We start from the raw sequence: 24,921 nt of genomic DNA, 5'->3' as shown, positions 1-24,921 counted from the left end.
CTGGCGTGACCGGTTGGCAGGGGATGCTTGCTCCTCCGTGGCATCTGATCTTTCCTCTGTTTTCAGAAGTCCATGTTGGCTCTGCTCATAAATTGTATTGTTTATATATTGTTTATATATTGTTTATTTGGACTTTTTAGAATGATCACTGTTCGTTATCTTTACATTTAATAGTACGATAATTCAGGGTGAATTAAGGAATTTTAAACAGAGAAAGAAGGAAATAGTTATGTCTCCTAACAATAAAGCACCTGACTTTCATTTATGTGTGTATGGGTTGGGGGGTGTAATCCTTGTTAATGAAAGAGAAAATAAAAAAGGGAAATGTTCTTATATCTGTACAGGAAGTCACTATAACTTCTATAGCTAGGTCAGGGGGCTTTACATACGGTAGTCTTTAATACTAGGGTTCTGTAGCCCTTCTCACAAAAAGAAGTGTAAAAATGGGTCTCAGGCAAATCTCGGAGGATATTGACATCGCAAAAATATTGAAAAATTATTATCACTAAATTACGATTTGGCATGACTTTGTATTAAAATGGGTCACAGGAAAATCTCGCAGAAAATTGACATCGCAAAAATATTGCAAAATTATTCCATTCAATTTTTCAACGATAACTGTGAAAAAGTAAGACAGTATGTTAAGAAAATTTAGCTACCTAAGGAATAATGTATTCACCAAGCCCAAAGGATGAGGCCCATGAATATAGTGTATATCGAGGGTTGCTTAATCACTGTATTTACAAATAGAATTATTATTATATTATGTCATTGATTAAGTATCCAGTATAGGTAACTAACATGTGACTTTTGTGTTGTAGGCTTAACTGGTGCCCTTCTCTGTACGCTGGTACTCACATTAATTCACGAGACTGTGCGCGCCTTCATCAGCCTCACCGAGAAGATCAACGACGACAGGTAAATCATGATCATGATGTCATGGAGTCTAGGAATTTATCTATGTTTAATAGTTATCTCTTACTTCGACAAAAGAAGCCATACTGTCTTAACCTAAATTCTCACTCTGTTCACTCAATAGAAAAATCCCTACACTGGCCTTCAGTATAAATATTTTGGGTTTCCTATTAGTCCGCCACACAATTTAAAGTTAACAAAAACTGAAATAAGCAGGTACATTAATTATATGAGAAGCATAGTCATGAAGAGACAATCTCCGTTTTTTACACAGTATAGTAAATGTTTATTCCTGAGTGTTTGATGTTTGGGAATATAGATTATTTACCCTCAAAAATACATTTTCTTTCCATCTATGTCCTAGCTTTAAGCATGTAATAATGTTGAATATTTGACAACTTTTGTCATTTTTATACAATGTTTTAGGTACACACTGGAAGGGAGCAGTTACTCGGTGACTTTTCAGCACTGCCTGATGGCTTTTCTGCACGTGTTCCGTGTCTACGTCTGCTGTTTACTTGTGATGTCACTGATGACATATAATGTGTGGATCTTCCTGACAATCGGACTAGGGTCCGGAGTGGGATATCTTCTGATTCGTTCACTGATTTTACATCTGCTAAACAAACGGAGGAAGCGTTCTTTTAACACATGTCAGATACCCACTACATTCTCCAAATTCCAACCTCTCTGCAGTACTCCTAACAGGAATATTGAAACATCAATGTTGGCAGCTTCCCACTTGACCTTGTCACATGACTTCATGGCGGCACTGCGTGAAAGGCGGAGCTCAAAAAACGTGCTAAGTGGAACTTTAGGATCCGCCGACTTGGCTTTGCAGTGGGACTACACGGACAATATGGCAGAAGACCTGGAACCTAACAACTGGATCCGCCAATCAAACTGGGATGGATCTTTGGAAATGTTGGATGCTGGGTATGTGGGCGGGGATTCCCTGGAACATTCCGTTTCGTTTGCAATGTATGTGTCTGTCGTGTGAATACCTGTGAGGAAACAGTGATAGATAGGCAGCGATAGACTCAGACTCCGCCAAAGTAGAAAACCTGAGAACAAAAGACTTAAGGATCTAAGAATTAATTTTGTTGTAACATTGTAGAATGCAATGCTGAACAATGATATTGAAAGCCTTTATAGAATACTGCCATGTAACTGGATGAAAGTTTGTAACTAAATGAAAGTGAATTATAAAGTATGCGTTTGTTTAAAATCATTATCAACTACCATCACCACATTCCTTTGTTATTTATAAATAATTTTTTTGTTTATTTAAATGTTCTTTATTTAGAAGGTTTGTGCATCAAGATAAAATAAATATGTACAGTCTTGCCTGGTTAATTACTTAAAAATCTACATATTCTAATTGAGAGACATAAACATAATATTTGTTCCCCACATATTTCTTCCAGAGGTTGAGAAATAAATATACTGAATAGGGCTTCAGACAGAAATAAAAATGTGTACTGAAAAGGGCTCAAAGACAAAAATAAAAACGTATATTGAAAGGGCCCAAAGACAGAAATACATGTAAATACGTATACTGAAAATGCTCAAAACAAATAAAACTTACTGAAAAGGGATCAAAGACAGAAACGAAAACGCCTACTGAAAAGTACGCGTAAACTGAAAAACGTCAAAGATAGAAATAAAAAGTAAACTGAAAAGAGCTCAAAACAAAAATAAATACATATACTGAAAAGGGCTCAAGTACGTATACTAAAAGGGCTCAAAGACAGAATAAGGTATACTAAGAACGACTCAAGGATAGCAATAAATTCATATACTGAAAAGCGCTCAAAGACAAAATTAATACATTTACTAAAAAGGGCTCAAATGAAATATGGAGATATTGAACAGTATTCAAGCTCAAAGTCCATTAAAACAATACAAATCGAGAACAGGGCAAACACGGATCTCAAAAACATCTGAGGTGGGATCAGGTGCCATGGAGGAGTGAGCATCCCCTGCCGACCGGTCACATCCGCCATGTGCTCCTTGTCATGGTCGGGAAATAACGGAAAAAATCCGTCGACAATTTAATGTGTAAACAATTGCCTAACACTTAGTATGGAAAACGTCAGTGCATATGACTTAATTATTGATAGATTGTATTTGATGACAAGGTCATTGTATCGACCATAGAACTTACGAAATGATGACGTTAAACGAGAACATTGATATTTTTGTTTTATCAACTTGTTTGTCAATAACTTACCTCGTTTTAGAAATTGTTTGTACTCAGAGCATCCTCTTGCGTATCGAATCAACTGAGAGATATACAACCCATATGCAGGTGATAAGGGTATATTGCTGCATAGGGAAGTTGACGATTGAAAAGTTAAAGTCATCACGTTTATCATAAAGCTTTGTTGTTAGATTACCATTGACGTTTTTTGTAGTAAAATATACAAATATGAAACAAATGTGTCAGACTCTGTGGAATCTTTTATTTAAAGCGCACTGGGATATATCGTGTCGACATATGAATGGAAATACATGTAACTATTGTTAATTGATAATACGTCGTCGATATATCTAAATGTCGAATTGAAGGCCACAGCAAGATATTTCTTTTTCTCATGTATAAGATTTTGAATAAATTCTGCTTCATATAAATACAAAATAGGTCTGCTAACAATGGGGAGCAATTGGATGCTGAAAAGGGCTCATGACCGAAATCAATAGTAAACTGAAAAAGGGCTCAAAGACAAAAAAAAAAAAATAGTTATATTGAAAACGACTCAAAGGCAGAAATAAATATGTAAACTGAAGGGGCTCAAGTCAGAAATTAAAAGTATACTGAGAAGGGCTCAAAGACAAAAATAAACAGGTATGCTGAAAAGGGCTCAAAAATAGAAATAAAATCCTATGCTGAAAAGGGTTCAAGTACGATATACTGAAAAGTGCTCAAGATAGAAATAAATAGGTACACTGAAAAGGGCACAAAGACAAAAATATATAGTTATCCTGAAAAAGGGCTCCAGACATTAATTAATAGGCATACTGAAATTGGCTCAAAGAAGAAAAAATACATATACTAAAAAGGGCTTTAAGACAAAAATAACTACGTATACTGAAAAGAGTTCAAGACAGAAATTAAAAGTATACTGAAAAGGGCCCAAAGACAAAAATAAACAGGTATGCTGAAAAGGGCTCAAAGACAAAAAAATATGTATACTAAAAAGTGCTCAAGACAGAAATAAATTGATATACTGAAAAGGTCTCAAGAAGAAATAAATACAGAAACTGAAAAGGACTCAAAGAAAGAAAATAAAATCGTATGCTGAAAAGGGTTCAAGTATGATATTGCTCAAGATAGAAATAATTAGGTATAGTAAAAAGGGCTCAAAGACAAAAATGAATAGTTATACTGAAAAGGGCTCAAAGACAGAAATAAATATGTACACTGAAAATGGCTCAAAGACTGAAATAAAAACGAAAACTGAAAAGGGCTCAAGACAAGAATAAAATTAGAATACTGAAAAGTCTCAAGCCCTGAGAAGAAACAAAAACGTAAACTAAAAAGGGCTCAAGAAGGTATACTGAAAAGGGCTCAATTATGTATACTGAAAAGGGCTCAAGACCAGAATAAAATTGATAAACTGAAAAAGTCTCAAGCCCTGAGAAAAAACAAAAACGTAAACTAAAATGGGCTCAAGAACGTATACTGGAAAGAGCTCAAAGACAGAGATAAAAACGTATAGTGAAAAGGACTCAAGAAGGTTTACTGAAAAAGACTCTAGACCAAAATGAATATGTATACTAAATGCTGAAAAGGTTTCAAGACCAATAAATATAGGTATAGTGAAAAAGTCTGAAGTTAGTATGAGCAATAATGGTAGTTGTAGAGTTGGAGTATCAATCCTACAAATTTACATAAAGCATTGTGAATGGTTAACATTATTCGTATATCATATAAAGTCTTAACATCTTTATTTAGGGATGGGGCATTGAAAGATATCCTGTTGAAGTATTTAATAAAGGGTTTTTAAGGTTTATCGATATTCTGATAAGAGAGATAACTCATACTTGTGTAAGTGACCATTATTCCTTTACAAATTGTCAAGTTAACTGTCCATTCCTGTCAAATTTAGCTCAGGAAGGTATGCTAGGGTTGTGTTAATTTTGATTATAAATTAGATTTCACTAGTAATATTAACAGCAGTGACGGAGAAACTTAAGGAGTATTTCACATCAAAATATTCGAGGAGTGGTGTAAATCAGATGTGGATATTTAAAAACTCCAAAGAACACCACAGAATCCGACACATCTGTTTCTACTAGAATAAGACGTTAATGGTAACCTAACAACAAAACTTTATGATAAACGTGATGATTTCAACTTTTCTTGTTTATGAAGCAATATACCCTTATCATCTGCATGTGTAGTTTATGTCTCCCAGTTGATTCGATAGCAAAAGCATGCTCTACTTACGAATATTTTTTTAAAGGTTTTTTAAATTTTTAAAACGAGGCAAGCTATTTACAAACAAGTTGACGAAACAAGAATACCAACAATCTCGTTAGAAGTCAACATTTCGCAGCCTCTGTTCTCGATACGATGACCTTGTCGGCAAATACAATGTATCATTAAGTCGAATGCTGACTGACGTTTTTCATACTGTTATGCCATTATTTACACACTGAATTGACTACGGATTTTCCGTTTTCCTGATCATGACAAGGAGTACACTGCTTACTCCTCCATGGCACCTGTTCCCACCTGTGATGCTTTTAGAGGTCTGTGTTTGCTCTGCTCCTGATTTGTATTGATTCAATGGACTTTTGAGCTTGATAAAATATTTCATTTTGGAAAATCATAAGCAATAAGGTAAGATTTTATATAACTGAGTAGAGGGATGATGGCCAGAAATTCTCAAAAATTACCTTGAAAAAATTGCGTGATATACATGAAAATTTTGGATAATTGTTAGACGAGGGAGATAAATTAAACAACCCAAGTATTGCTCATGATAAAATATAAAGCAATCTGATAAGGATATTCAATCAACTCAAGCTCGCAATATCTGAGAAGTTCATCCTATTTATTTACTAGGACCTTGTGAAGTTTCCGATCGGATTACGTAATGCGTTACGTCATATTTTGTTTAGGTGCATTTAGGTCATTCTTCATTTTCATTAAACTACCATTGATACATACCTACTGTTTTCTGTCTGAAAAATTAAACTGGGCGTATCAAAGATTCGGGGGTATATAGTTTTTGCCCTGTCCGTCCGTCTGTCGGTTTGTCTGTTTATCTGTTTGTCCGCAAAAACTTTAACATTGCCCATAACTTTTGATTGGTTGGAGCTATGGCTTTCATATTTCACATGTGTATTTATTGTGACAAGACCTTTCTTAGGGTACCATCATATTTGACCTTTGACCTTGACCTTGGAGTTTGACCCAGTTTTACAAAATTTTACCCAACTTTAACCTTGGCCATAACTTTTGAACAGTTGGTGCTAGGGCTTTGATACTTCACATGTGTAGTCCTTGTGACAAGACCTTCCTTTGGATACTAACTACTTTGACCCTTTGACCTTGATCTAGGAGTTTGACCTACATTTGAAAAACTTTAACCTTGGCCATAACTTTTGAACGGTTGGTGCTAGGGCTATCATACTTCACATGTGTAATCCTTGTGACAAGACCTTACTTTGGATACCAACAGCTTTGACCTTTTGACTTTGACCTTGGAGTTTGACTTACTTTTGATAAACTTTAAACTTGGCCATATCTTTTGAACGGTTGGTGCTAGGGCTTTCATATTTCATATGTGTATTTCTTGTGAGAAGGCCTTTCCTAGGGCACCATTAATTTTGACCTTGACCTTGATGTTTGATTTATCTTTGAATTTTTTTTACCTTTTACATATCTTTTAAATGGTTGCTGCTAGGGCTTTCATATTTCACAGGTATATTCCTCGGGACAAGAACTTACTTTGGGTACCAACATATTTGATTTGCATTAGAGAAAGTTTAACCTTCGCTATAAGTTGCAATATGGGGGCATCAGTGTTCCACAAATACATCTTGTTTTGTTTTTCTTTTTTAGCAGATGGGATTACGTAATGCATTACGTCATATACTTTGTTAAGGTGCATTCATTCTTTATTTTCATTAAACTATCACATATACATACCTACTGTTTTCTGCCTGAATAATTACACAGGTTTTTTTGCAGCAGCAGACCAATTTCCGACTATTTTATTTCAGGTACACCGAAGGTGTCACTCCCAAGTATCAAGTTTCATGTCGCCTGACACCAAAACTTGTATCCACCGGTGTTTCTTGTCAAGAAGTGGCCATGTACCTTTTTTGTTCTTTATTCAAATCTGGATCAACAAGTGCTTAAGTTTTCCAACATCAAAAGTAGGATAATTAAATACTTCATGTCCGTCAAAGAACTGACTTCCTGCTCTATAGCTAATTACTGTTATTATGAGTGCAGACTTTCACAGAAAAAATTCTGTCTTGGCTTAATTACGTGTACAGTTCTTCTTTGGATTGCCATGTCTTTTAATTATCATTACATTGAAATAAAATATGAAAACCCACACTCAGAACTCACACCACCAGTAACATGATATGGAGATCTAGTTTCACTTACACAAGACAAAATGTACGTCTGCTGAGAAATGGCCTTTCTACCAACACGGCTATCACCTATATTAAGATTTGTCAAGTGCAAGTCTCAAGCACTTTTCAGTCAAAGCTGCAAACACAAAATTCATACATGAACTAGACCTGATAGAGAGATGTTGTTTCTGTGGATTTGCTTACTGTTTCCCCTGGCCTGGGCTAGTCCCCTCCCTGTCTCAGAGCTTGAGGAGGCAGTGGATGTGCTACTAACAACCATGGAGGCTCACGAAAAGAAAATTAAGAATCTTCAAGAGGAAATGTACAACATCGGGGATGTTCTGGAGAAACAAGCCTTCCTTCTCAAGCATTTGGAGGAGATCGTGGAGGATAAAAAAGATCCAGGTAAGGAGTCAGACAGGTAAAATCTGTAATTAAACGGGTAGGTCAGACAGGTAAAATATGATGTCAGACAGGTAAATATGATGTCAGACAGGTAAAATATGATGTCAGACAGGTAAATATGATGTCAGACAGGTAAAAAGGCATAAATAACATGTTATCTATATATCTAGAATATAACAAGTACTTAAGAGAAAAAAAGATCCAGGTAAGATTATGTCAGAAAGGGTATAATCTAGAGACAGCCCAGGTAAAACAGGAATAAGACGATTATATAATCAGTCAGACAGATAAAATATAGAGACAGACCGAATTAAACAGGTAAATAGAGAACAAATTGATCTTACGGCGAAACTGTTTTGTTGTTTTACTAAAGTAACTTGATTTTGTATTTGAATATTGAGTTTATGTTTGATTATTGAGATAAAATACAGCAATAAGACGCATTAGGGAAAAGTGACATTTTGTGGAATGTTCGATTACAAATCTGAAAAGAATTATATTAATTCCATATGTTGTTTCAGTTTTTCTAAGCAATTGCCATAGTACACGAGAATTTACGTTCTTAAAAATATGATTGTGAAATCAAACAAATCCTTTTTGCTGTACTTCTTTTCAAAGTGGACGAAGTGATTACTAGAACAAAAAAAAAATACTTGTGAGCCCTCTTAAGAATACTTATCGAGACATGAGACCTAGATGTTTGTAGGAGACTTATTTTCAATGAGGCTTGCGCTTAACTAAGGACTAACCGAATTTCCTGACTATAATTGGTATAGGTGCGTTTTACAGAATAAATACTCATATTTAGTGGCTTAAATTCTCCTTTGATGAAATAAAACGAAAATGGATTTAATTTATTTTCAATTTGACAGTTTTGACTCAAAATAATGTAATAGAATTTTTTTTTCTTTTATATGGTTAATTAAACCACCAGTCTCGTATAAGTATATTTGTATATCATAAACAGATTCGTGTTTGATACTGTGATTGTGGGGTTTTTTTTTTTTTTTCATTTTAACTGAATCAAGACATGTATTTCTTACAGATTACACCGATGACGTCAGATATTTTTTTTCTCACTGAATTTAGACATGTAAATTTTCTGACAAGTCACACCGATGACGTTGGTTAAGTTTTTTTTATTTTACTGAATTCAGACGTAAATTTTCCGACAGGTTACACCGATGACCACGGTTTTAAGTCTTTTTTGTTACTGAATTTAGACATGTAAATTACCTGACAGGTTACACCGATGACGTAGGACAGGAGGAGGTAAGAGAGGACGAGGTGGAGGATCAGGTGCTCTCAGATGAACTGAAAAAAATCCGAGACCTGAAGGACGAGGCTAATCTTAACATCGAAAAGGAATACGTGGACTTTCCAAGTCCGGCGGAAGTGGTGGAAGAAGAGATGCTGAGCTCGTCTGAATCCGAGGAGACAGAAGAGGTAGAAAACCCAGAGGAGAAATAAACAACGAAGTGTCGAGAACATTAGTACTGAATGGGTTTTATATAGTTAAAGTCAGTGCAGTTTATTTATTCTACACAAAGACATGAATTTATTACCATTACCAGTTTTCTAAACAAAATGTTATCTGTTGTTCAAAATATAATTCTCCGGTCATATTTTTTCTGGTTTTGTTGTTCTAACTTGAAAATTATTCCCCCGATAGCATGGTAGATATAGATATTTTGCAAAACTGATGTTTTATGTTTTGCTCTCTAAGGTTCGTTGATTCTCTGATAAGAGAGACAACTCTTAAAGGGATAATTGCATATTATTCCTTTATAAATTTGGCAAGTTCAGTATTTTTGTTCAATTCTGCTCTGCAAGCTATAATGTTTGCATTTTACTTATAAATACATTTCATCTGGAAAAACATGAGAGTTAAAGCAAAATTTTATATGAGTCAGCAGAGGGATGATGAACCTTCAATTCATTTTGTCATTGTAATCATTTATCTTTATCATATGCTGTAAAATGTTATATACTTAATTAAAACGGGGGGAAATTATATTAAACGCAATCATTTAACTGTCAAACAACTGTTTCCTGCATATTCAGGCAGGCTCCAATAGAGGTGGCATTAACTACAATGGTTCCAAAATATTTGATCTGCCTAAACAATGTTTGAAACGAGAGAAATAACAATACTTCCTAAAACCTTACGGAAAGATAACAAGGTAATAAAATAATGATTTAGCCTGGAAGGTCTTCTAGCAAGTGCCAGTATGTACTTAAAACATACTTCAAATATGAGACCCATTGGACATAAAGCTAACCTGAGTCATGTAGAACGTATCGATAAATAAAACCCTTTTATTATATTGTTTTCTTTGGAACAGAACATTTTCAGATTTTTCACCATTTAAAACACATCTTTGGATTTCCTCTATTTTTTAAGTAACTCAAGTCAATATCGTAAAATATAAGTTTGTTTGTGATATCAGGTCCATGTTTTTGTCCTGTTTGCGTTTTGTACTGTTTACAGGAATAACGAGATTTCTTTCACCTTTTTCATACTATAAACTTTGCATATCTTGTGGAATTATTATTAATAAAGTTATAATAGATACATGTATTTCAGATATTTACTTAGTATTTCAAATGTATTTTTTTATGATGTGATCTTTCTTTGATAATCCTCTAGTGATGGTCTCCTTTCCTCTAATCACATATTCAGCAAGGGAAATATTTCCCCCTTTTAGTTTTCTCCCCTCAAGAAATGCTCAGTTTACTGGAAATGTTCCCCTATTGATAACTTAAGTTTCGAAAGCATCTTGCATCCACAGAATTCTATATATATATATATATATATATATATATATATATATATATACACTTTTTTTCAGTTTCAAAGTAAATAGTTTGCTCGATTTAGATATCTATATACCGCCACTTTATTGTTTGTATCACCTTTCACTAATATCACGTGATCAATTTCATTATAACTCACACCCCATGGACCGGCCGAATTCTCTGCATATTGTAACAGAACAGTTAGGAGATTTCCATCTTTATCAAGCATGTGAACACCATGGGATCTACAATCACACACAAGTATATTTAACAATGGATCAGTACAGACCCCCCGTGGGGCGAGTCCTTGATCTGGCGACCCTCTGTAAGTGAACCTAACGCCTCCTTTATAGTCAGTCACCATAACGACATAATTATCGGACACAATTATGTCACCGTTACGATTTTCCGTAACATAGGCGGGGTAGGTGTACAAAGCCTGTTGTCTGTCATCATACTGGATGGACTGTTTTTCCACCCCAGAACTTAGATATCGCACTACCTTAGCCGCTGTGTGATTTATTGTCGCCATGCCAACCAGTAAGTCTCCAGTCAAAGGGGAACAATAGATACACTTAGGCTTCCATCCTCCCTTTGCATCGATCAGAACAATTCTCTTGGTACAGTCTTTAATTATATCATAATTACGATCTATGTAGATTAGTTCTCCTTGACCAGTCACCGTGTGTTCCCCGTATCCATGTCTGCCGATCTCAAGTGTGTGATCTTTGTCTGATCTACAGATATGTTCGTGGTCACTCACCCAGAAATGGCCATCTACTGGATTACAAGAAATGTGAACACTGCGATTTACACGGGGGACGCTTTGAGATTTCTTTAGCCATAGAGTTGACATGGACTCTAACATGAGATTCGTTTGGGGATGTCTTTTCTTTGGGATGTTTGTTTCTTTGGTATCTAGCTTCCGACATACATCATTTTTGGTAACGGTTTTTTCCTCATATATAAAGGATAATTTGAGCATGTCTTCAATCATAATTCTAAATCTGCGTTTTTGCAAGTGTTTTGTGAATCGTAAAAATTCAACAGGGTTTTTTGCTGAAACAGAAATGTCCTCTGTTTTTTGCAACAATTTATTTTGCCAAATCAATTTTGTCTTTTGTTTCCAAAACAAAGACACCAATCTTCTCTTGACATCCTCACAATTATAAGATCTTGCGATGTTTTTGGTATGGCCTTTCATTTGTCTTCCTGATTTGTACAACCCTTGACCAAAGACGTCCACTTCCTTTGGCACTGCTTCTATTTCCAGCTCAATTTCTTTCTTTATAGCAATATTGTTAGGAATTTTTTGACCACGAATTCTAGAAATAATTCCTCTAGACTTTTCTCGGATTGTTAGATACTCTTGATTGATATCTGAAATTGCGTGGTTTTCATGTATTTTGATACAGGTGTAACATACGGGAATTTTACATGTGTGACACCATCTAGAAAAGTGAGAGTTTGGGTGTCTGGGACAACCCTCAAACTTTACCTGCGATGCATACCTTTCACGATAGATAAAGACCTCATGATTACATGTATCTATATCAAGAACATGTATTTTCTTACATCTGATACACATATCTTCAGTGCACGTATTACAATAGTACGAGACACATTCATGACAACGAGAACACTGACGTATTTTACATTGAGTTGTCAGATGTAACATATTGGATGCTTCATACCTCCATTTTTCTCCCTGAAAATAGAAGTGAATTAAATCACAGTCCTGTATTAAATAATCAGATCAGTCCACACTAACTAATAAGAATGGCCAGTATTACTGGAATTTCGGAGGTGGAATAAGGTTCTCCGTTAAATTATTTTGTCAAGTTTCATTTTTCATACATACATACATACATACATACATACATATATATATATATATATATATATATATATATATATATATATATATATATATATATATATATATATATATATATATATATATATATATATATATATATATATATATATCCTTTAGAGGAAACATTTTTCTGACTCTTATAAAAATATTTCCTACAGCATAAAACAACCCCTTTAGCTCAACCCTGTTAGCTCATTTATGAGCAAAGGGATTGAATACCGATGTATTATAATCGACTGTTCGAAGTTGCAGGATTTAAGAATGCATATTGACCTTAAACTTTGATGTGTGACCTTGGGTAGCACCGTTAGATTTCCTTACCTTGTCACTACTCATTTGCAAAATTATTTTGTCAAAAAACATTCTGATTGTACACATATGTACACTGAAGTTGATATTAAAAGATGCTTGAGTTTCTGATTGACAATATCTACGTGGTGTTTGGAGAACAGGTCTTCTAACAATCTGTTGGAATTCCAATGGGTCCCTTTTGCGCCCCGTTGTTAGTAGACCTATTTTTGTATTCATATGAAGCAGAATTTATTCAAAATTTTATACAAAATCTTATAAATCTTATACATTAAAAAAACTCTTGCCATGGCCTTCAATTCAACATTTAGATATATCGACGACGTATTATCAATTAACAATAGTTATTTCCATCCATATGTCGACACAATATATCCCAGTGGGCTTGAAAAAAAGATACCACAGAGTCTGACACATCTGTTTCATATTTGGATATTTTACTAGAAAAAGACGTTAAAGGTAGTCTAACAACCAAGCTTTATGATAAACGTGATGACTTTAACTTTTCAATCGTCAACTTCCCTTACTTATGCAGCAATACGAGGGGTTATCAAAAAGTTCGTAGACTGATGCAATAAAATTAATACTATGAAGTCTGTGCTTACAAAATTTATAAGGTACATAAAACAACAAAAGTTTAAGAAATGTTGAAAATTTTAGCTTGTAACGTTGATAATTTGCCAAATTATTATAAAATAAAAAAGGCATTAAATGATCAACCGGCGCTGTCGCCGTTTAGTTTCATTACGTTCGACGACGTCATAGTTTCTCAATGTCCGCTCCCTCTACCTCATACATTTATCTTGATGAGATTTCCTGGAGTTAAGTAAGGACTTAAACTTGTCTTGTTTATATGACTTTACAATGTCACGAACAGCTGCTTTAAATGCATATAATATTGCAGATGGGTCTATACATATGTAAAGATCCTCACTTGATTATGCCAGCATATTTTGCTTGTCGGAGTTCAATATCTACCAGACATGATCAACGTCGCTTTTCGACGTGACTGACTTTTGACGCCCCGACTACAAATTGAAATTAACTGTGCATCTCTCATCTCTGTGATTCTTTTTCCGCGTTTATAAAAAGTACTCTGGGTGGATTTTCTTTCTCTGTAGTCCGTTTAAACATTCCCTAAGGCTATAGCAGTTTTTCCAGCGGCTACTTTATAAAATGTTGGAAAAAGAAACCCCTCCCCCTCTTTGACGTCATTTTCAAGCCCTTAATTGTTTGTACACTCCATATGAAGTTTACGATAAAATTTAATAGAACTTACAGAATGAGGTACAAATTTTACGGAACAGTTGTGTCATATCACATGCCTGAATTAACGGGATTTTTGGATGACAAATATTTATATTAAAAGAGTTTTTCTAAGTTACACTCAGGTAGAAAAAAACGTTAAGTTCGAGGTTGCGCCGCCTGGACATACCATTGCTTACAAAAACATTAACAATTTATCAAAAAACAAAACTACTGATTTGTGGTTTACTCTATAGATAGAAAAGATGATGCTAACTAAATGTCTTAAAATTTATTGATGTACCTAAAGCGGTTTTAATTTTATGGCGCTTTTTGATAACCCCTCGTAGTTGATTCGATACGCAAGAGTAAGCTCTACGTATGAACAATTTCTAATACTAGGTAAGTTATTGACAAACAAGTTGATGAAACAAGAATATCTACAGTCTCGTTTAAAGCCATCATTTTGTAAGTTCTATGGTCGATACAATGACCTTGTCAACAAATACAATCTATCATTAAGTCATATGCTGACTGACGTTTTTCATACTAATTGTTGGGTCATTATTCCACACTGAATTGTCAATGGATTTTCCGTTATTTTCCGATCATGACAAGGAGCATACGGCGGATGTGACCGGTCTATGTTCACTCCTCCATGACACCTGATCCCACCTCTGATGTTTGGAGGTCCGTGTTTGCTCTGCTCCTATTTTGTATTGTGTGATGGACTTTTGAGCTTGAATGCTGTTCGTTATCTCCATATATTTCATAACATGACTTACTATTTATAAATCCGGCCGACAAAGACTGTAGCAACTTATATAGTTTTTGGAGGTCAGTGTTTGCTCTGTTCCCGATTTATATTGTTTTAATGGACTTTGAGCTTGAATACTGTTCGTTATCTCTGTATTTCATTCTAGTAATCAAAGGTTCTTGCGTTATGGCCAAGAAATATGATCACTGATAAGAAAGAGAGAGAGAGAGAGAGAGAGGATCAATTAACATTTCTTTCCCATCCTTCAATATAATCTTATGAGACAAAAGTTTGAGTTTTCATTTTCCCACATTTAAGAGTTTCTTTGCGAACAAAGGACAATTTAAATGTATCAAAAAAAGGCAGAAAGTTTTTCTCCTTGTATATTTTACTAGAAGGATCCTTACCTTAAGCAGTAAATTATCAAATAAAATATAGCCGCAGTCTAGTGACTACTAAAATCAATATTTCTATTATGTAATTTGCACGTTGGTGAGCAACTACATAAACAATAAAATATTTGAAGAAAACGAACAATATTCAAGTTCAAACGTCCATTTAAACAATATAAATCAGGAGCAGAGCAAACACGGACATCTGAAACAGCAGATGTGGGATCAGGTGCCATGGAGGAGTGAGCATCCCCTGCCGACCGGTCACACCCGCTCCTTGTCATGGTCGGGAAATAACGGAAAAATCCGTCGTCAATTTAGTGTGTAAATAATGGCCTAACAATTAGTATGAAAAATGCCAGTCAGCATTTGATTTAATGATAAATTGTATTTGCTGACAAGGTCATTGTATCGACCAGAGAACTTACGAAATGATGACTTTAAACGAGAAAATTGAGTCTTTTACACCGGCAGTATAATCGTGACTAATGACCATTTGTAGACTACACTGGTATTTATTCATTAGCTACATCTAATTTTATGTAATAGAACGAAAGGCAATGGTCTAATTTTTTTAAATTTTCATTTCAAAATTCCTTTTTTTTGTTTGTTTTTCTTCACATCAAGAGATTGCAGAGATATCGTCTTGTACTCTTATTCATGCAACTTCTCCAGTTTCCCTTTAACACGTCTCTATTAACTACGCTTTGTGAGGTTGTAAAGGTAGGCTGTTTAATCTTTCACTTGCCCATTGCCCCCAATCCAAGTAAGGGACTCGGTGTTCGTAAGAGGTTTACCAACTTACACGTGGTTCACACCTCAAACAAAGATAATTACTTGAAGGCACCAGGTAAAACCTACATATGCTGATATTTACCTGAGTTCTCGCTTCGCTTATTAATGTACAAGAAAGGCCAATCAACAAAGAAAGACATTCAGTCTGAAATACATATACATGTACCTTGGATGGACATCTATCTTCTCATCCAGATTTTTTCGTTTTGTGAAAAATTTTATGTTTGTCTAATCATCGTTACCATATCAATTTATCACTTTTTAACCTGTTAATATGTAACTAATGTCCACTTCAAATAGTGCTTCAAAGTCCCAAAGGAACAATGATTTGATGTATACATCGTACAGATCTTAGTTTGAATATTTCTGTTTTTTAAACCTACCTACCTGTACAGGCAGAAATAACATTTCGGAAGGTCTCCATTTTGTACAGTGGCCGAAATAATAAGAAGCATAAAAGAACTTTAAGAAGTGGATAGAAAAGAAAGGATTTAATTTGTTGTGTAAACCATGTACTGTGTATTAATTTGTTAAATCTCTGACCCGAAGACTCGCTTCGCTCAGGAATAAATCTTTTGGAGTTTTGAAAAGTTTACTTTATACTGATAAATGAAAGAGAAATGTATAAATTACTTTTAATTGTACAAACTAAATTAATAAAAACCAAACAAATAGTTTACAATCAAGCACTGGTTCAACATGTGATCTCTTCCTTTGTACTAGACCCCTGTCCTATTTGAAATTTCATGGTATGGAAACGAAATTGATGCCCTATCGCGTGAATAAAAAAAAATGACCTCTCTATTTCAGTTATGGGTGCACACAAATTTTCGGACAAGATTTTCGGCAGATATCCCACTTCATATTTCCGTTTTGCTGCTCTCTTTAAAAGCATTCCGTCAACGACAAAATTCTTTGATCCGCACCTAAAATATGTGCTCGTCAAAGCCAGTGTTTGCGATTGCCGGAAATTCCCTTGGACTGCATTGCATTACCGATTTTTTTTTTTAAATTTTAATTTATCTGAAGGTTTACAAATGATGTCTGTCATTTTTTTCTGCACTGGATGTAGATATGTTATTTTTCTGACAGGTTACACCGATGACGTCTGTAACGTCTTTTTTGTTATTGAACTTAGACAGGAGGAGGTAAGAGAGGACGAGGTGGAGGAACAGGTGCTCTCAGATGAACTGAAAAAAATCCGAGACCTGGAGGCTGAGGCGGATCTCAACATCGAAAAGGAATACGTGGACTTTCCAAGTCCGGCGGAAGTGGTGGAAGAAGAAATGCTGAGTTCATCTGAATCCAAGGAGACGAAGGAGGTAGAAAAACCCAGAGAAGAAATAAACAACAACGTGTTAAGAGTATTAGTACTGAATGAGTTGTTTAGTTATAGTCCGTGCATTTATTTAATGTACACAAAGACATAGATTTATTCCCATTACCAGTTTTCTAAGCAAAATGTTTTCTGTTTTTCAAATGTAATAGTATGGTCATTTTTTCTGGTTTTGTTGTTCTTCATTGAAAATTAGTCCCCTGATAGCATGGTAGATGTTTTGCAAAACGGATGTTTCATGTTTGCTCTTTAAGGTTCGTTGATTCTCTGATAAGAGCGACAACTTCTTCAGAGGAAAATGCATATTGTTCCTTTATTTTGTCAAGTTAAAATAACAATAATTTATCAATAATGAGTGAAAAGGGTGAATATAACGAACAGTGATCGATATCAAAAAATCTATATAAAAAAAAATGTGGAGAGCGCGTAAAACACGGCCCCTAGAAATTTCAGAGGTGGGATCAGGTGCCTTGGAGGAGTTAGCATCCCCTGTTGACTGGTCACACCCGCCGTGAGCCCCATGTATTGATCAGGCAGACGGAATATTCCGGTGTCTAATTCAGTCTAAAATCAGAAATAACAAGATGTGTTGGTGAAACACTGATGCCCCCGTATGGCAGCTTATGGCGAAGGTTAAAGTTTCTCAAATGCAAGTCAAAATCCAGGCCAAAAGATAAAAAATGTTAAATTTGAAAGCCCTTGCTGCAACTGTTCAAGAGTAATGGCGAAGGTTAAAGTTTTTTAAAAGTAAGTAAAACATCAAGGTCAAGGTCAAAGTTGTTGATATCCAAAGGAAGGTCTTGTCACAAGGATTACATATGTAAAGTATGAAAGCCCTAGCACCAACCATTCAAAAGTTATGGCCAAGATTAAAGTTTTTCGAAAGTAGGTCAAACTCCTATGTCAATGTCAAAGGGTCAAAGTGGTTGGTATGCAAAGGAAGGTCTTGTCACAAGGACTACGTATGTGAAGTATGAAAGCCCTAGCACCAACCATTCAAAAATTATGGCCAAGGTTAAAGTTTTTCAAAAGTAGGTCAAACTCCTATGTCAAGGTCAAAGGGTCAAAGTGGTTGGTATCCAAAGGAAGGTGATGTCACAAGGATTACATATGTGAAGTATGAAAGCCCTAGCAACAACCATTCAAAAGTTATGGCCAAGGTTAAAGTTTTTCAAAAGTAGGTCAAACACCTAGGTCAAGGTCAAAGGTCAAAGTGGTTGGTATCCAAAGGAAGGTCTTGTCACAAGGATTACATATTTGAAGTATGAAAGCCCTAGCTCTAACCGTTCAAAAGTTATGGCCAAGGTTAAAGTTTTTCAAAAGTAGGTCACACTCCTAGATCAAGGTCAAAGGGTCAAAGAGGTTGATATCCAGAGGAAGGTCCTGTCACAAGGAATACACATGTGAATTTTGAAACCCCAAGCTCCAACTGTTCAAAAGTTATGGCCAAGGTTAAAGTTTTTCAAAAGTAGGTCACACTCCTAGATCAAGGTCAAAGGGTCAAAGTTGTTGGTATCCAAAGGAAGGCCTTGTCACAAACAATACACACGTGAAGTTTGAAACCCCAGGCACCAATTGTTCAGAAGTTATGGCCAAGGTTAAAGTCTCATAAAATTTTGCAAAAGTGGGTCAAACTCCAAGGGCAAGGTCAAAAGGTAAATATGATGGTACCCAAAGAAAGGTCTAGTCACAAGGAATACACATGTGAAATATGAAAGTCATAGCTCCAACCAATCAAAAGTTATGGGCAAGGTTAAAGTTGACAACAGACAAACAGATAAACAGAAAAACAGACAGACAGGACAAAAACAATATACCACCGGGATCTTTCGATCCGGGGGCATAAAAACAAAGGCCTAACATTTGATATGAAACAAGTCAGCCAAATTACCACCCTATGATAGGTTATATTTGCTAACAAGGTCATAATAGCGACCATAGAAATGCCGACTTTAAACGAGTTTGTTGAAAAAATCATCAAAAGGCCGTTAAGCAAACAAGCAAATATGATTTGGATTTCAATCGTCCCAGAGCCAACTTCTATATATTTAAAATTTCTTCTTTATCACAGGTAATACATAAATATTTACATCCACTAAATATTATTTCCTTTATTTCTTCTGAAAACCATTGCCGTTTATCAGTCAGTTAACGCTGCTAAGAATTTAAAGACACCCGCAAAAGATTTCTTGAGCAACGGCGCTTCAGTCAATTATGCATACACTGACACACACATCTATGATACAATATTTAACATATTCAACTTTCATTGTTTTATAACACAGACATAAATATAAACAATAAAATGCCTTTCTTTATTTGTAAAAACGGAAATAAACGTCGCAGCTATTGCAAAGAAATATTACGCGGGTTATTTTTTTCTGCAACGGCATAGTAAATCACAGAGTTGATTTATTCTCACTGCGTCTTTGACGATCGAATGTTTTGATTAAAATTTCCAAACCTTCTACTGAATTTTTTTTATTCCAAAGCATATTATTTTCGTGTTAAAACTGGCCAACAGAACCTTGGACCAAATATGAAATCTCCAAACGCTTCGAACCTGCATTAGAATCCTAAAGAGCGACAGTATTGTCAACACATGAGGATATATGAACTGCGACACTTCAAGCCTGTACATTTCATGAAGAGCGGTATAATACTTCATGATGAAAATGCGAGCGTTGTAGTTCATGGACCTCATGAATTCTCAAAAATTACATTAAATTCTTATATATTTACATTATTTGCCTGATGACTTGACACAATTTTAGGTCATTCAATGATCATTTTTAAAACAAAACAGTTTGCACTATAGTTAAGACATCGTCTTCACAGTGGAAATATTCTTGCTCGTCCGTGGTAGTTCATGAGAAAATGATCTTTTTCTAATTTGCAAAGAATATTAAGGGAAAAAATGCAAATGCAATGTAAATATTTAGACGTAAACCATGGTTTAGAGATGTTACATATAGATTAATGTCGTTAACTATAGCTTCCACTTCGTACGCTACGGTTATGACTGATCAACTGAAAGACCAATAGACCATTAAGTCATTTTGTGAATAAGGCAAGCAATGAATTGGGGTAAATGTAATAGACATTTGTGCATATCTATTAAAGCTCCAATAGAAAATACAAACTGAAAGTGTAATGTTTAAATTACCGGATAAATTTCCCAGAGCCAATATTAGCTTTGAAAATTTTCTCTGATCGAAGAAAATGGCTTCTTTACCACCGACTCTGTAAGTGCACTATTCTATACAACTTGGTGAATCCCTCGTCCTTATCTATGGGGAATATAATTGTTTAAAGGATTGATTACCTTATTTCTGTTTTGTTTCCTGTACTAAAAATTTATTCCTGTCTGCTTTTAAGCATTTATTGGCATCATGCCATGGCAAGTTTGTAATCTATGGGTATAAAATATACGGAAAAGAGTTCCTGTGAACATACTTACAATCCGGAATGTAAGGTTCAATTTCACCTTTTATTCAAAATCTCGATGTTAAGAAATATTCTTGCGTTCCTGGTTCGAACCCATAATTGGTCATGGAGAACTCTCCCACTGGTGAGATGTATCTGAGGACCTTTGTCTGATTTATCGTAGCATAACCTTTAACCGACAAACAATACAAATCTGTGAACACGCATAAAACGGGGGCCCATGGAATTTCCAGATGTGGGATCAGGTGCATTGGAGGAGTAAGCATCCCCTGTTGACTGGTCGCACACGTCAAATGACCCTATGTATTGAACAAGTAGATGGAATAAGCCGTAGTCACACTTAGTATAAAAACAAAGGCCTAACAATTGGTTTGAAATATCCGTTTGAATTTATTAAATATATTACTACATCATTGCAAAGTGATTTAAAGATTTTACAATACGTAAGGTTTTAGGGGAGGTGGATCGACGTACAGTCAAACCTGAGTCCCCATATAAAAAAAATGCTGAGAGATTCTTAAAATTCGAAGCAACAGTGGACTAGAGTTCATACAATTGAGAATGGAAATTCATTTGTCGCAATGGACATATAAATACGACAGAGCAATTTTCAATATTCATATCATATACTCCTCACTGCCTTTCAATTTTTATTCTAAAAATGTATTTTACTTTTTCTCTCAGATATGAAGGAATCCAGCACATTTCGGAATCTGTGTTTGTTGGATTGTGTCACAAAATAGGAACCTCACAACAAGTTGCCATGAGGAGAAATATGGCGGACATTAATGAGACAGTGAAAAGACAAGGGAAAGCCAATAACAACACGAGGTATATGCTGAGTGGAAGTAGACGAGAAGGGTTCAATTTGACAGGATCCGATGTAGACAGAATGTTTTGGCCTACTGATCATCGGGTAATCTGGGACCGGCGTCAATTTCAAAATATAAATGGAAAAACAATAATTATCTCTGATTCTTCTGAAAGTCCACCAGGATTTTCTCTGCTTCAGATACTGACACCACCTTGGAACAGAGATATTTTCTTGGCCTGTTTCATGAAAAATAGAAGATTTTATATTTCTAGTTCAGTATACAAGGAAATTATGTGTTCTAAATTCCAAATTTCTACTTTCAGTGGACCCTGTGGAAGTGGAAATGTAATTGGAATAGATTTTGATAATGCTTACTGTCTTGCCTCTGACTTTTGGCCTCCAGCTGCCTCGTTATGGATAGAGAGATGTCACGTGTGGCCTCCAGCTCAAGTTGTAAGAGATATAGTTAAGAGAGGATGCCACTTGGTACCAATTGGACATCCACTAGGGCTCCATCAAAGTAAAGAATGGAGAATTTCTTTTTCTCTGGCAGAACAGAAACTTGTGTACTCGATGAACCACTGCCAGTTCCTGGTTTATGGATTGTTAAAATTGTTCCTGAAAGAGGTCTTAAATCACCAGTTTGAAGATAACGAAGGATCAGAAAACAATAGCAAACTGCTTTGTTCCTATCACATGAAAACAGCAGTGTTTTGGGTGATTCAGAAAAACATCATTTCCTGCTGGTGTCCACAGAATCTTTTGGAGTGTTTCTGGATCTGTTTTAAAGTCATCCTACAGTGGGTGTACGATGGGATCTGTCCAAACTTTTTCATTCCTCAAAACAATATGTTTTTAGTGAAGATATATGGGGAAGCACAAAATAGGTTATTTTTATGGTTACATTCATTATACGTGACCGGGTTGGCATCTCTGTTACAGAGTCCTTCCATAAGATCACATATCATAAAGGTTCTCTACAATCCTAGGGGTTTCGTTTTTACAGATGAACGTTACGTGACGTCTGAAGTCGAATTTGATACTGATGTATTCTGTAATTTAAGACAGTTTGATCTACGCAATGCAGACTTTCAACAATGTTTGAAATATCTTCAAAAAATCGAACAATTGATAGCTTCATCAGCTTCATCGTATGAAATTGTCATGTTACAAAATATGATAGCCTATACACTATACTTAGCTGCATTTATGTTGCATACCAAGTACGCATACACTGGTATTAATAAACTGGTGTACGTCGCTGACAAAATGTCATGTTATATGTTGAAAGTAACAGCCAAGTTTGGGTTAATTTCTTACATGTTATACATTGCTATGTATTATTACAAGACATTTAGGTACCAGAAAGCCTTAACTGTGATAGAGATGTCAAAGGCCAGACTATCAAAACCATTTGTTATGTATTGGGTACACGTGGACGCAGAGAGGTATAGAGAGGCGCTAAGAGGACAGACCTGGTCTACAAAGATGAGAAAGGCTGTAGCTCACGACATTATGCTTCTGGCTGATATCTGTTACATCAATGAATTAATGATGGAACTACAGTGTACTATACCAGGACAAAGGGATGGACTATTGGTACCACCCTTTGTCCTCTTGCACATGTTGGATTTTTTGTGCAGTAGACATGTTGACATGACAAGAGCACACACAGCTTTAGATGATCTATATACCTTAGTGCATTATGATGAGGGAAAGTACGTAGCCCTACATCTTAAAGACATATCATGGCAGATCCTGGGGATTTGTCAGCAGATGTCAGACCCTCCGAATCTCGAGGCTGCTTTGTACTCTTACCAACGATCACTCCAATATGAATTCAGCAAAATACAGACTGCTACACTGACAAGAATACAAGGCATCATGATAAAAAACATGACCCACCCACTGCTGGTCAATCTGGGAACATAAAACATTTATTCTCTTATTCACAGATCATATCTTTGATTCCGTTTCTGGTTAAGATTATTTTTAGTATTTTGACTATTTTTATTTAGTTTGAAAAGTCCAGATATTGACCTTTTTGTTCATTTTGAAAGCACAGTGGGTTTTCTAATTTTTTTTATTGTTATTGTAATAGTTAATAAGTGCAATCATTTTGCAATTTAATTTCACTCAACCTTCATTATTTATTATTATTATGGTGGTCAAAATATCACTATTAAATACATTGGAGATCTTTTTTGTAAAATACCATCTACCTTCATTTTCACAACCACAATGCATTAACATTTATTCCTGTATATTTTACCTAAATTACTCCATACAGATAAAAAAAAAAAAAACCCTCTTACCATTAAGCGTAATACTGTGAAATCATCATTGTCCGTGGAGCTCAATGTTCGTGCATAACCAAAATTTTATGGTTCGTGGAGAGGTAATTTCGTGGGTAACTTGCAAATGTATGTGTGTGTTTCAATGTTCGTGGGGACGTTAATTCGTGGACAAGGGCAAGGACTACCCACGAAATCTGCTAACATTGATCCCCCCAACGAACAAAGATGTTTCCACAGTATTCAAACTAACAAGTATGAAATTAGAAGTGACATAACCTGTTTGTTACTTTAAAAAAACCTGTAAAAGATTAACTACAAATATTATTTACTTACACTTTTATTGATCATTTGCAAGAACATTCTGATTGTACTTTTAAAAGATTGAATATAAAAATTATTTACATGTATTTAAATTGTCATTGATCATTTGCAATAAAAAAAATGTGAAAAACATTCTGATTATCCACAAAATTACACAAAGTTGAATTAAAAAGATTCTTAAGTTTCTTATTGACAATATCTATGTAGTTTTTGAGGATCGTCTTCCAACAATACATTTTATCTTAGAATTTCCATGGGTACTCATTGTGCCCCGTTCTTAACAGACCTACTTTTGTATTTATGTGATGTAGAGATCAATAAAAACTTCTATATGAAGAGAAGACTTTTGATTTGGCCTTCAATTCAATATTTAGTTGAAAGATGGAGATAACAAACAGTAATGCAAGCTCAAAAGTCCACTGAAACAATGCAAATCGCAAGCAGAGAAAATACGGACCTCTAGAAAAAATCAGAGGTGGGATCAGGTGCTATAGAGGAGTAACCATCCCCTAACGACAGGTCAAACCTGCCATGTGTTCCTTGTCATGAACGGGAAAGTCTATCGATGACTTTTTATCATAACAATTTTTAATTGTGTTCAAGAAATTTC

At 35.2% G+C, this 24,921-nt stretch overlaps 4 protein-coding genes across 4 annotated transcripts; 3 read left to right on the top strand and 1 right to left on the bottom strand.

Annotated features, from left to right (window-relative positions):
* The first annotated feature begins 669 nt into the window (after nucleotides 1–669).
* On the top strand, nucleotides 670–2,128 carry LOC133200851 (uncharacterized). Its single transcript, XM_061336667.1, has 3 exons — nucleotides 670–736; nucleotides 822–918; nucleotides 1,342–2,128. The coding sequence occupies exons 1-3, from the start codon at nucleotides 670–672 to the stop codon at nucleotides 1,913–1,915; spliced, it is 738 nt and encodes a 245-aa protein (XP_061192651.1). The 3' UTR covers nucleotides 1,916–2,128.
* Nucleotides 2,129–7,672: 5,544 nt separating this feature from the next.
* LOC133200939 (uncharacterized) lies at nucleotides 7,673–10,501 on the top strand. Its single transcript, XM_061336755.1, has 2 exons — nucleotides 7,673–7,920; nucleotides 9,164–10,501. Exons 1-2 carry the CDS (start codon nucleotides 7,695–7,697, stop codon nucleotides 9,388–9,390), a joined length of 453 nt encoding a protein of 150 aa, XP_061192739.1. The 5' UTR covers nucleotides 7,673–7,694; the 3' UTR covers nucleotides 9,391–10,501.
* A 273-nt stretch (nucleotides 10,502–10,774) lies between these two features.
* Nucleotides 10,775–12,934, bottom strand: LOC133200850 (uncharacterized). Its single transcript, XM_061336666.1, has 3 exons — nucleotides 12,920–12,934; nucleotides 12,295–12,427; nucleotides 10,775–12,099 (listed from the first exon to the last, which is right to left on the bottom strand). Exons 1-3 carry the CDS (start codon nucleotides 12,932–12,934, stop codon nucleotides 10,775–10,777), a joined length of 1,473 nt encoding a protein of 490 aa, XP_061192650.1.
* A 3,027-nt stretch (nucleotides 12,935–15,961) lies between these two features.
* LOC133200849 (uncharacterized) lies at nucleotides 15,962–23,625 on the top strand. Its single transcript, XM_061336665.1, has 3 exons — nucleotides 15,962–16,151; nucleotides 17,189–17,453; nucleotides 21,564–23,625. Exons 1-3 carry the CDS (start codon nucleotides 15,962–15,964, stop codon nucleotides 23,623–23,625), a joined length of 2,517 nt encoding a protein of 838 aa, XP_061192649.1.
* The last annotated feature ends 1,296 nt before the right edge of the window (nucleotides 23,626–24,921 follow it).

Source organism: Saccostrea echinata, unplaced genomic scaffold, assembly GCF_033153115.1.
Source record: "Saccostrea echinata isolate AGI-Se365-2 ecotype Australia unplaced genomic scaffold, CSIRO_AGI_Sech_v1 ptg000041l, whole genome shotgun sequence".
Classification (NCBI taxonomy): domain Eukaryota; kingdom Metazoa; phylum Mollusca; class Bivalvia; order Ostreida; family Ostreidae; genus Saccostrea; species Saccostrea echinata.
This window is presented reverse-complemented; position numbering and strand designations above follow the sequence as displayed.